At 38.6% G+C, this 14064-nt stretch overlaps 1 protein-coding gene across 5 annotated transcripts in view; it reads right to left on the reverse strand.

Moving 5' to 3' along the window:
- Ac13E (Adenylyl cyclase 13E) overlaps positions 1–14064 on the reverse strand; it is a 111481-nt gene that overhangs the window by 78085 nt on the left and 19332 nt on the right. For all 5 annotated transcript variants that reach the window (XR_011394650.1, XM_053798037.2, XM_053798036.2 and 2 more), the window contains one exon: positions 341–532. Coding sequence is in view for 4 of the 5 variants with exons in the window: in XM_053798037.2 (XP_053654012.1) it covers positions 341–532 (192 nt within the window). In the remaining variant the exon portion in view is untranslated. The remainder of the gene's footprint in view (positions 1–340; positions 533–14064) is intronic.

Below are 14064 nucleotides of genomic sequence, written 5' to 3' on the forward strand. Positions count from 1 at the left end.
CTTGAAGAGACTGATGGACTGATTACATCGACTCAAGGCTGAGGGACTGATTACCTCAAACTCCTCCTGTTCTTCACCATTCTCCTTTGTATAGATTGATGAAGCCACTGTGTAGCAATACGTTTCCTCATTAAAGCTACCCAAGTGTTGCACGTGTATCTAATTTATCAACTCGTCCGTTCTCTGAACCATTCATCTACAGGGCAGATTCTTATCAAAATCAACCACTCTCACCTACCCACCTCTTCATGCTTGTGTGTATCTAGTTAATGGACCAAAATGTTGTCGTAAGTTTCTCCTATGGGCGGGTTATTTGTATACTATATGAGAATATTCGCACCTGGGTCATTATCATGATGTGTGCACCAATGAGGTGGATGCAGATGTGTAGACCGACCCTCACACATATATGGAGAGCATCGTGATCTACAATGAATCCGTTAAGAAGTTCGAAGGTTATGGAGTAGACACTGGTGATGATGAGTGTGAGGTAGAGCGGCATGGGAATCACCGTGTACACCAACAGTAATACCTAACAAACAACATTATATATAGTTACTGTAATAATAGGGAAATTACTATTATATTCATGGGGTCATACAGCATACTGGGAATGGGAAGTACAGCCTCTCATCACTTAACAACTGAGTTCCGTTCCTAAGACCACGACAGTAAACGAATTCATCGCTGAGTGTGGAGCATACTATAATGGTAGTGGGTTTGTGTCTGCCATCTTTGATATTGTTTTAATGTCACCTTTGCACCATTTATAACATTTCTGGTATTTTTTAAATGTTTATACAGTAGTGTACTATATATTCTAATTAAGAGAATAGAGGAAATCAGCTCTAATATACATAATTTAGGTATGCATACTGGTCAGAGAGGCCATCCTAAGTCCAAGTCGTCGGTAAACGAGTACGTCGCTAAGTGAGGAGATGTAATCTACAGATGCTCCTGGTTTTACAATGGTCCCACTTATAATATTTTAACTTTACAATGAACACTCTCTACTGTACAGTACTGTACATTTATTGATAGAATAAACTATTATTCATTTATTAACTTCTCAATACTGGTAGTTATTTATTTACTGTTTACTGATCATGTATTCATATTTGAATTATGACATTTTCAACTCGAGAGAGGTTCTTCAGAACGTAACCTCGTCAAAACTTGAGGAGCACCTATAGTCTGATCCAAGGGAAGGGATCACAGTCACTCACAAGCATCAACCAAGCCAACCCCAAGCAAGGTAATATATGTACATACAGATGCTACCCTACTTAAGAACATTCGAGTTACAAACATACGGACATACAAACAGACTGCCTTGTTAGTTAAAGTTAAAGAAGTTTTTTATTATAGTATTTATTGTTAAAATATGCTTTAGAGAGAGAACAATAATAATAATGATAATATTAAAAGCAATAATAATAATTGTAACAAGATAAAAATAACAGCATACGAACAATTCAAGATACAAACAGCCTTATGGAACAAAACTTGTTCGTAAGTTGGGGGGCATCTGTACTGTTTATACTGTATTAACCCTTTCACTGTTGAGAGCCCTGCTCACAAACTTGCTCTCAATGTTGAAATATATTAAAAAAAAAAAATTATTTTTCTTACCAAAATCTTAATAATTTTCTGAGTGTTATAAAAGAAAAAAAAATTTTGCAATCAGTAGTTACCGAGATACAGAGGCATGAAGTTAACAGAAAGTGAACTGCTGACGGCAACATCAGCGACTGCTGCTCACTCGTAATATTATTTTTACTTTTATTCTATTTTTTCTCTTCTTTTCCAATATTTTATTTTTTCACTTTTCCAATATTTTATTTTTTCAAGTAACTTTTGTGGCCTGTGAGAGCAATACAATGAATATTGTATATATATCCACTCATTGTATGCAACACAATAATCGCACAAATACCGTTATCATTATATTGTTTGCAAAACTTGTTTACACAAATCAACAATTAAAAAAGTTGTTTATCACTACTGTTCTATAATATATATATATACACAGAGTCTGGACATGTTCCTAGAACTGCTACAGTTTGTGGAACTCTTTGAAACATGGTGTTATGCACAGTGTTGCTTTACACTCCTCCACATAAAACGAGTGTCTCTGTGTTTTAGTGGGTGGGTTGTTGTGGTTGTGCAGGTTGTTGTGGTGTGTGGGTGGTTGAAGGTGGCCTTTGTGGATGTGCTGAGTCAGCAGCATGGCTACCAACCTGGGGTGCTGCTGGTGCCACATGACGCATTACACCGCCACCACCATCAGCTGCCGCATGTATATTATCCATCCCAAGTGTAACATTACCCTTTACCCATACTGTCTTCCCCACCACCCACACTGTCTTCCCCACCACCCACATGGAAAAAAGTCACTTTGACTTTTTTGGGTTATCCTTGGTTCACATATACTGCTATGTATGATAATCTATGTAACTGTATTTGTGTATAACTGAATAAACGTACTTGCACATTGTCTTCCCCACTGCCCACACCATCTTCCCCACCACCCACACCATCTTCCCTACCACCCACGCTGTCTTTTCCAGCACCCATGCTATTTTCTTTTTTCACTATCTGTTCCTGATGTAAGGCCACGGAATGTACTCTGAGATGTACTCCTTCCCCTTGGAATATCATATGGCAAACTACCAGAATGCATGTGGTCTCGTATAAATTGACGCTTTACTGGAGAATATTCCTCTTCATTGTCGCTACTGGAATTGTAATCAAGAGCTTGGAAATTACAATCAGTATTGCTATCATGACCACTGCTCACATCCGAGTCCTGGACATGGGAAAATACGAGTTTCCTCTTTCCCAGTGGTACAACTGAACATGAGCGAGACGGCCCAGCACCAGAGGTGGAAGGTTCATAGTCATCTGAGTTTTTAGCACTATATCTGGTATCCTGGGCATTGCTTTTGGTCACAAACTCCTCAAAACCATGAGGAGTGAGGTATTCCTTACTGCTAGGCATGATGAACAAGGCATACTGAACTGGCACTCCCACAATGCACTGCAGCCTCCCCGATTTTTTTTTATACTGCGCACACTGAGCACACAGACCCATTCTCTCACATGTAGGCCTAAAAGCTTTCTCCTGCCAGATTTGAAGCCAATAGAATTTTGCATAGTATTATGGGATCGACAATGACTTGCAAGCTGAAATATTACGGAACTGACAGTGAAAAGGGTTAATGCCTAGTTCTATTGCTAACTTAATATATGATAGTATAAACATGTTAGGAAGCATTTATATGCATTTAATCCTTTCAGGGTTTCGGGCATACTAGTACGGTTTACGCACCAGGGTTTTTGACGTACTAGTATGCCTAAATTCTAGTGCCCTCAAATCTAGTGAGAGAAAGCTGGTAGGCCTACATATGAAAGAATAGGTCTATGTGGTCAGTGTGCGCAGTATAAAAAAAATCCTGCAGCATACAGTGCGTAATGAGGAAAAAAAAAATCTCTGACCGTGTTTTTGGATTGAAACAGCGACTTTGCACTATATTTTCGTATAGTATTTAAGGTTGTATTCTAGTTTTCCTGGTCTCATTTTATAGAATGGAAGACATGTTATAGAAATTGAGATGATTTTGACTGGTTTTACAATGAAAAGTACCTTGAAATTGAGCTCAAAGTAGCAGAAATGTTCGTTTTTTACCAAAGTTCAAAAGTAAACAAATCATGCTGTGCGTCCAATACACGTCAACTGGTGAGTCTAATATTCTTTCACAAGTGCTCTGATATTATTTATACCATTTCTACACTAATGCAGTAGTCTGCATAAAAGTAAATCTTCTATTTTTTGTGAGAATAAAAATTCAAAGTGGAAAGCAAAAGAATGTAAGAGGGGCCTTGAGACGTGGCTAATGAACAGAGGAAATGTTATTTTAGTGCCAGGAATGTCTTTCTTGTTTATTCTGGACCCTGTTCGGAAATTGGCATCTTTTGAAATTTGTGCGAAATTGGCAAAATTGCTAAATTCTGACCACTGTATTGGATAGTTGAAATCGGTAAATGGGTGGTTTCTTGTACTCATTCGATAGAAAAAATGGAGTTCTAGTGAAATAGTTATGATTTTTGTCTAATAGTACAATGGAATTGGCCGAAAATAGGGCTCAAAGTGGGCAAAATTGCCGATGCGTAAACATCGCTGAGACCACTAACTTCGCGAGAGCATAATTCCATAAGTTTTCCATAAAATTTCATACTTCTGGTGTGATTATGATCACTCACTACGAAAGCAGAAGACTTGGCAGACGATGCAACATCCCCCCAATGAAAAGCAGGGGTGTCACTAGCACGTTAAGAGAACATACAATAAATGTCAAGGGCCCGAGACTGTTCAACTGCCTCCCAGCATACATAAGGGGGATTACCAACAGACCCCTGGCAGTCTTCAAGCTGGCATTGGACAAGCACCTAAAGTCGGTTCCTGACCAGCCGGGCTGTGGCTCGTACGTTGGTATGCGTGCAGCCAGCAGTAACAGCCTGGTTGATCAGGCTCTGATCCACCAGGAGGCCTGGTCACAGACCGGGCCGTGGGGGCGTTGACCCCCGGAACTCCAGGTAAACTCCAGGGAAAAGATTCTCTATATTTTCATAAGAAAAAATAATTTTTTTTTTTTTTTGAAATTTGGGCGACCCTGAGAACAAGTCTGGGAAAGGGCCTGTCGACCCTGAAAGGGTTCAAATTCAAAGTTTATTCTCTATAAGGATTACAATGCTGAGTTTACAGAATTTGGTTATTGTGTGGTTTACATGTAGTAAAATAATAATTACAGAGTGTACCACTAGAACACCTAGCATGGCTAGGCATTTCGGGCAGACTTAAATTAAATCTTATGTTTAAAATATTACAAAATTATGAGGTAAGTTGGTATTATGGCTAAGTGACTAAATACTAGTTGTGAGTTTAGCAATGTGAATGCTTTTGTTTTGGCACTATACATAGTTTCAGTATTGGAGTATCACAGGCCAACTTATGACTAGTTAAGATTCATTATTTTGAGATTGAGATTGATATTTCTGTTTATGGTCAAATGGGTGAGTGAGTGTAAGTGTTAACCACAAGGTGGTATTTGTGTAATTAGTTGACAGGGTGTATCAGGGAGATAAGATGTTTTCTGATGGTAGTTTTGAAGGTGATGAATGTGTCTGCAGTTTTAGAATTTTCAGGTAGGGTGTTCCAGATTTTAGGGCCTTTGACATACATTGAATTTTTGTAAAGGTTTAGTCGGACACGGGGAATGTCATAGAGATGTTTGTGTCTGGTGTTGTGCCTGTGGGTTTTGTCACAACTATCAAGAAAGCGTTTTAGGTCAAGGTTAATATTGGAATTTAAGGTCCTGTAGATGTAGATTGCACAGTAGTAAGTGTGGATGTACTGAACAGGGAGTAAGTTTAGATCTATGAAGAGTGGGGGGGTGTGTTGCCAGAGATGGGATTTAGTGATTATTCTTACTGCGGCTTTTTGTTGGGTTATTATTGGCTTTAGGTGTGTTGCTGCAGTGGAACCCCAAGCACAGATAGCATAGGTGAGGTATGGATATATAAGTGAATGGTATAGTGTGAGAAGGGCAGTTTGCGGCACATAGTATCGTATCTTGGAGAGGATACTTTTTTGGTTATGTGTTGGATATGGATGCTTAAGTTTAGGTTGTTGTCGAGGTATAGGCCTAGGAATTTGCCCTCATTATGCCTGGCAATTAGAGTGTTGTCGATCTTAATGTTAATTTGCGCATCTCCTGCTCTGCTACCAAACATAATGTAGTAGGTTTTGTCAGTGTTAAGTGTAAGTTTATTGGCTGTCATCCAAGTCGATATTTTGATCAGCTCCTCATTAACAATGGTGTTGAGGGTGGCAAGATTAGGGTGAGAGATGACATAAGTCGTGTCGTCAGCAAAGAGAATGGGGTTCAGGTGCCGAGATACGTTTGGAAGATCATTGATGTATATGAGGAAGAGCAGGGGACCAAGGACACTTCCCTGCGGAACTCCAGTATCAAGTGGCTGTGTTGTTGATGCTGTGTCTTTAATGGTGACATACTGATACCTATTAGTAAGGTAAGATTTGAAATATGCAAGCGCATGGCCTCTTATACCATAATGGTCAAGTTTGTGGAGTAGGATGCCGTGGTCTACTGTGTCAAAAGCTTTTCTTAGGTCAATAAAAATTCCTAGTGGATATTCCTTATTTTCCAATGCTGTGTAAAGCAGATCTAGCATTTTTATGATTGCATCATTGGTGCTTTTATTTTTCCTGAATCCAAATTGGCAGGGGTTGAGTATGTTTTGTGCCGTTATGAATATAGTCTCCTGTGCATGAGTTTCTCAAAGATTTTGGATAGCAATGGTAAGTTTGATATTGGCCTATAGTTGTTTAAATCTGTAGGGTCACCACCTTTATGTATTGGTGTAACCCTTGCCGTCTTGAGTAGTTTCGGGAAGATGCTAGTTTCTAGTGACTTGTTAAAAAGTAATGAGATAGCATGCGAGAAGACATGGGCCGCTCGCTTGTACAATAATGGTGGGACATGAGACAGATTCCCTGAGTTATTTTTAAGTGACTTTATAATCTTGGTGACTTCCGTGGGCTCAGTTGGAGCAAGATAGAAGGAATTTGGGAAATTCCCATCTAGGTAGTCCCCGGTATGGGTATTGGTACGTGGGATTTTATTGGCGAGATTAGAACCTATGGTTGAGAAGAAGTCGTTCATCTTGTTAGCTGTGTCAGTGGGATGCAGTGGTGTTTCATTAGGTTTAGTTAGGACAATATTCTTTTTTTTTTCAGTTTGTGGGTCCCTAGAATCTGAGAGAGTGTTTTCCAGGTCCTTTTTATATCTCCTCTTGTGTCAGTGAATCTACTGGAGTAGTATAGTTGTTTGGCTTTCTTTATTACTTTGGTGAGGACTGATGAATAGTTTAAGAATATCTTTGTGTATTAGGCCCTGTCTATATTGCTTTTCATATTGGTGTTTCTTATCAATGGATTTCAGAATGGTGCTGGTTAGCCATGGGCAACCAAGCCGTTTGTTTGTGATCTGTTTCGTTTTTATAGGACAATGTTTGTTGTATAGTCTAAGTAATTTGTTAAGAAAAATGTCTGTCCAGTCATCAATACCATTGGCCTTGGAGAATTCTGTAGGCCAGTCAACAGTCTCAAGGTCAGCTGTGAACTTCCTTATTGAGGCCTCATCATGGAGTCTAAATGAAACTTTGTTGTATTCAAGTGGTGGTTTACTAATGTTTGTCGAGAGGAAGGTAGGGTAGTGGTCTGTAGTGCTATCTGTGATTATCCCTGATTTAAGGGGGGTTAGTATATTGGTCCATATGTGGTCTATTATGGTTGCACTTGTTTCAGTGAGCCTGGTTGGTTTAGTTATTGTTGGTATGAGAAGTGTGTTGTTCATATTGTTGATGAAATCAGTTACAGGCTGATCATCTAGTAGGCCAAGGTTAATGTTGAAGTCTCCAGCTAAGAGAAGGTGGTGCTTATTCATTTGTCTGTTTGTTATTAGTTCCTTTAATTTCTCACTGAAATTTGAGATGTTTGTGTGGGGTATCCGGTAAATGGCACCGATTGTTATAGGCGTCTTAAGTTTTTTTTTCAGTAAAATTAGCAAAAATGTTTTCTCCATATTCATCACTAAAGCAAGTGGTGCTAATACAAGATAATTGGTTAGAGTAATAGATTGAAATACCACCCCCAACTTGGTATGGTCTGCAGTTGTGGATTGCTGTGTATCCTGGTAGAGGGTAGATATCTATTGTGTCCTTCTTAAGCCAGGTCTCAGTAAGAATAATGCAGGAGAAGGGTGTCTTTAGTGATTCAAGGAGTGCCAGGAGGTCATCATAGTGTTTGCTTAAGGACCTGATGTTGTAGTTAAGTACTGATAGACTTTTATCATTGTTTAGGATAGTGCTGGCTTGTGATGCTGTGTAGTAAAGGCAGTTACTTTCCAATAGGTTTTGGTTGTGTGTCAGATTATGGAGGTTTAGATCAGGGTCAATGTGATCAATCATCTTCTAGGTTTAAATTATGGTTATTTATATCCTGAGTTGTGTGCTGAGTTTTAGTACTGATATCTGTAGTGGTGGGAAGTTTGGACAAGTATATAGCTATAGCATTTTGGTAATGTAGGGTATAGTCACTAATACACATAATGAAGTTGGTGTTGTCTATGAGTTGTGCTGGAATGAGCTAAAGTACAACTAGGTATAAACTAATAATATAAAAAAACAAATTAAAAATAGCACAAGACTCTCACTTGTAATTGCACTAAGGTCTAATGTAATGACTTTGGTATAGTCTATGTATTGAGCTAGAATGAGCTATAGTACAACTAGGTTTAATCTAATAATATAAAAATACAAATTAAAAATAGCACCAGACTCTCACTAGTAATTGCACTATGGTCTAATATAATGAATTTGGTATTGACTATGTATTGAGCTAGAATGAGCTATAGTACAACTGAGTTTAATCTAATGAAATAAAAAAAGTCACAAAACTCTCGATTATAATTGCACTAAGGTCTTATATAAGTTGTTTACAAGAATTAGAGTATAACTAGATTTAAATTGACAAGATAAAATATACAAGTTAAGGTAGCAAAAGAATAAGAAAAAAAAAAGTAGAAAAAAAAAATATATGAGGTAGTTGGTACTAGTTAGCAAAAGATAGTTAAGGGCCTTGAACAATAATATAATTGAAATATACACTAATTGCACACACAATATAGTCACTAAGATATGAAAACAATCTTAGAGTAGGAATTATAATATAAACTTATAATATAAAAATACAAATTGAAATGGTACTTGCAATTGCACTAGAGTCTGGTATAGGTTGTTGACAAGATCAGGAGTATAACTAGATTTAAATTGACAAAATAAAATTCACAAATTAGAGTACGAAAGAATAGTAAGTAAAAAATAACAATGGCAATGTCTTGGTTATAATATGATAGTAAGATGGTAGACAGGTACACAGGTACACAGGTACAAAGGATAATATAAAGGATGGAGTTGAATATACAAACTTGGAAATTTGGCAACAAAATGTTATGGGAAGTATAAAATAATGTTTAATGTACAAAAGTAAAATTGACTGGTAGTAAATATGGTGCTTAATACAATTTTAGTAAGTAATAATGATTACAAAACAAGTTAAGGTAAGGTTAAGGTAATTAGACAAGTAATGGTTATTAAATGATGTCAAAAATGTTAAGAGTAAATTGTATTGATAGTAAAAATGGTAATTATTAATTTTAGTAAGTAAAATCAATTGATAGTATTTAAAAAAATATGAGGTAGTAATATGGACAGAGAAAGTATCAATTCAGCTAATATTTAAACAAACAATAGTAAATAAGAAAATTAGATAAGGTGACTTATGCTTACTAGTAAAATCACATAATGAGGTAGTTGATTATTTAATTACTAAGAGATTGTACTACGAAATTTGAACAATAATGGAGCAAAACTTACACTACACTACGTAGGCTTTTAGGTTGGACATTTAGTTATTCTCTGTAAGATTAATATCCCTGAGAAATCGTGATAGATCATTCTCGTTCGTGATTGTGTACAGTTGACCTACATTTGTTTTCCTAACAAGAATTTTCCCATCCCGTGTGAAGCATTGGTGTATTGTGTCATTATTCTCCCGCTTAAGTTTTCTGACTCTATACAGGAGGTTCTGACGTTTTTTGGTAAGACACTCGTTTATATACAGTGGACCCCCGCATAACGATGGCATCACATAGCGATTTTTCCGCATACCGCTTACTTTTATCGCAAAATTTTTGCCGCGCATACCGATTAAAAACCCGCTCACCGATTTTCGTCCGAGACGCGTCCAATGTGCCCTCACATGTGCCGCCCGTCCCATTGTTTACCAGCCAGCCTCCGCGGTAACATCCAAGCATACACTCGGAATATTTCGTATTATTACAGTGTTTTCGGTGCTGTTTCTGGAAAATAAGTGACCATGGGCCCCAAGAAAGCTTCTAGTGCCAACCCTGTGGTAAAAAGGGTGAGAATTAGTATGGAAATTAAGAAAGATTTTGAAGGGTTTGGGGCTAACCCTGAGAAGCCTATGCCAGTTGTGGAATCCATTGTGCCTACTTCAAAGATTAAGGAAATGTGTGCACAGTGGGTTGAACTGCAAACCTTTATAGATGAAAATCACCCTGACACAGCTGTTGCAAGCCGTGCTGGTGACTATTTCAATGACAATGTTGTGGCCCATTTTAGACAAATCGTAAAGGAACGGGAGGTACAGAGCTCTATGGACAGATTTGTTGTGCGACAGAGGTCCAGTGACTCTCAAGCTGGTCCTAGTGGCATTAAAAGAAGAAGGGAAGTAACCCCGGAAAAGGACTTGCTACCTCAAGTCGTAATGGAAGGGGATTCCCCTTCTAAACAGTAAGAAGATAATGCTCTCCCCTCCTCCCATCCCATCAATCATCACCAGATCTTCAATAAAAGTAAGTGTCATGTAATTGTGCATGCCTTTTTCAGTTTGTGTGTATTAAAATTAACATTTCATGTGGTAAAAAAAATTTTTTTTCATACTTTTGGGCGTCTTGCACGGATTAAATCTGGAGTATCTGAGAGAGTTAGAGCAAAGGAAGGGGTAGCAGTAATGTTAAATGATCAGTTATGGAAGGAGAAAAGAGAATATGAATGTGTAAATTCAAGAATTATGTGGATTAAAGTAAAGGTTGGATGCGAGAAGTGGGTCATAATAAGCGTGTATGCACCTGGAGAAGAGAGGAATGCAGAGGAGAGAGAGAGATTTTGGGAGATGTTAAGTGAATGTATAGGAGCCTTTGAACCAAGTGAGAGAGTAATTGTGGTAGGGGACTTGAATGCTAAAGTAGGAGAAACTTTTAGAGAGGGTGTGGTAGGTAAGTTTGGGGTGCCAGGTGTAAATGATAATGGGAGCCCTTTGATTGAACTTTGTATAGAAAGGGGTTTAGTTATAGGTAATACATATTTTAAGAAAAAGAGGATAAATAAGTATACACGATATGATGTAGGGCGAAATGACAGTAGTTTGTTGGATTATGTATTGGTAGATAAAAGACTGTTGAGTAGACTTCAGGATGTACATGTTTATAGAGGGGCCACAGATATATCAGATCACTTTCTAGTTGTAGCTACACTGAGAGTAAAAGGTAGATGGGATACAAGGAGAATAGAAGCATCAGGGAAGAGAGAGGTAAAGGTTTATAAACTAAAAGAGGAGGCAGTTAGGGTAAGATATAAACAGCTATTGGAGGATAGATGGGCTAATGAGAGCATAGGCAATGGGGTCGAAGAGGTATGGGGTAGGTTTAAAAATGTAGTGTTAGAGTGTTCAGCAGAAGTTTGTGGTTACAGGAAAGTGGGTGCAGGAGGGAAGAGGAGCGATTGGTGGAATGATGATGTAAAGAGAGTAGTAAGGGAGAAAAAGTTAGCATATGAGAAGTTTTTACAAAGTAGAAGTGATGCAAGGAGGGAAGAGTATATGGAGAAAAAGAGAGAAGTTAAGAGAGTGGTGAAGCAATGTAAAAAGAGAGCAAATGAGAGAGTGGGTGAGATGTTATCAACAAATTTTGTTGAAAATAAGAAAAAGTTTTGGAGTGAGATTAACAAGTTAAGAAAGCCTAGAGAACAAATGGATTTGTCAGTTAAAAATAGGAGAGGAGAGTTATTAAATGGAGAGTTAGAGGTATTGGGAAGATGGAAGGAATATTTTGAGGAATTGTTAAATGTTGATGAAGATAGGGAAGCTGTGATTTCGTGTATAGGGCAAGGAGGAATAACATCTTGTAGGAGTGAGGAAGAGTCAGTTGTGAGTGTGGGGGAAGTTCGTGAGGCAGTAGGTAAAATGAAAGGGGGTAAGGCAGCCGGGATTGATGGAATAAAGATAGAAATGTTAAAAGCAGGTGGGGATATAGTTTTGGAGTGGTTGGTGCAATTATTTAATAAATGTATGGAAGAGGGTAAGGTACCTAGGGATTGGCAGAGAGCATGCATAGTTCCTTTGTATAAAGGCAAAGGGGATAAAAGAGAGTGCAAAAATTATAGGGGGATAAGTCTGTTGAGTGTACCTGGTAAAGTGTATGGTAGAGTTATAATTGAAAGAATTAAGAGTAAGACGGAGAATAGGATAGCAGATGAACAAGGAGGCTTTAGGAAAGGTAGGGGGTGTGTGGACCAGGTGTTTACAGTGAAACATATAAGTGAACAGTATTTAGATAAGGCTAAAGAGGTCTTTGTGGCATTTATGGATTTGGAAAAGGCGTATGACAGGGTGGATAGGGGGGCAATGTGGCAGATGTTGCAAGTGTATGGTGTAGGAGGTAGGTTACTGAAAGCAGTGAAGAGTTTTTACGAGGATAGTGAGGCTCAAGTTAGAGTATGTAGGAAAGAGGGGAATTTTTTCCCAGTAAAAGTAGGCCTTAGACAAGGATGTGTGATGTCACCGTGGTTGTTTAATATATTTATAGATGGGGTTGTAAGAGAAGTAAATGCGAGGGTCTTGGCAAGAGGCGTGAAGTTAAAAGATAAAGAATCACACACAAAGTGGGAGTTGTCACAGCTGCTCTTTGCTGATGACACTGTGCTCTTGGGAGATTCTGAAGAGAAGTTGCAGAGATTGGTGGATGAATTTGGTAGGGTGTGCAAAAGAAGAAAATTAAAGGTGAATACAGGAAAGAGTAAGGTTATGAGGATAACAAAAAGATTAGGTGATGAAAGATTGAATATCAGATTGGAGGGAGAGAGTATGGAGGAGGTGAACGTATTCAGATATTTGGGAGTGGACGTGTCAGCGGATGGGTCTATGAAAGATGAGGTGAATCATAGAATTGATGAGGGAAAAAGAGTGAGTGGTGCACTTAGGAGTCTGTGGAGACAAAGAACTTTGTCCTTGGAGGCAAAGAGGGGAATGTATGAGAGTATAGTTTTACCAACGCTCTTATATGGGTGTGAAGCGTGGGTGATGAATGTTGCAGCGAGGAGAAGGCTGGAGGCAGTGGAGATGTCATGTCTGAGGGCAATGTGTGGTGTGAATATAATGCAGAGAATTCGTAGTTTGGAAGTTAGGAGGAGGTGCGGGATTACCAAAACTGTTGTCCAGAGGGCTGAGGAAGGGTTGTTGAGGTGGTTCGGACATGTAGAGAGAATGGAGCGAAACAGAATGACTTCAAGAGTGTATCAGTCTGTAGTGGAAGGAAGGCGGGGTAGGGGTCGGCCTAGGAAGGGTTGGAGGGAGGGGGTAAAGGAGGTTTTGTGTGCGAGGGGCTTGGACTTCCAGCAGGCATGCGTGAGCGTGTTTGATAGGAGTGAATGGAGACAAATGGTTTTTAATACTTGACGTGCTGTTGGAGTGTGAGCAAAGTAACATTTATGAAGGGATTCAGGGAAACCGGCAGGCCGGACTTGAGTCCTGGAGATGGGAAGTACAGTGCCTGCACTCTGAAGGAGGGGTGTTAATGTTGCAGTTTAAAAACTGTAGTGTAAAGCACCCTTCTGGCAAGACAGTGATGGAGTGAATGATGGTGAAAGTTTTTCTTTTTCGGGCCACCCTGCCTTGGTGGGAATCGGCCGGTGTGATAATAATAATAATAATAATATTTCTTATGGGGAAAATTCATTCGCATAACGATTATTTCGCATAACAATTATCCCTCTTGCACGGATTAAAATCGTTAACCGGGGGTCCACTGTATACCTCTTTCTTTACTTTAATAGATGCAATAATTAAGTCTTTTTTCCTGTCATGTGAGTGGAATCTAAGCGTAACACTTTTTCTACCATGGGATCCTAGTAACCTGGCTTCTTTTATTTCAGACTCAGGTACAATAACACTTGTTTGGTCCTTTATGATCTGCAGAGTAATTTATTTACTGTTTGTTTGGTTCATATCACTGGGAAAAAGTGGACTGTTAACTATTACTGCGTCCGATAGTTTATCTTGTTCAGTTTTATCTTCTTGGAGAGCAAAGTAGTCACTGAACTGGTTATCTAAGTTGTTCTTCC

The sequence above is a fragment of the Cherax quadricarinatus genome, chromosome 93 (assembly GCF_038502225.1).
Source record: "Cherax quadricarinatus isolate ZL_2023a chromosome 93, ASM3850222v1, whole genome shotgun sequence".
NCBI lineage: Eukaryota > Metazoa > Arthropoda > Malacostraca > Decapoda > Parastacidae > Cherax > Cherax quadricarinatus.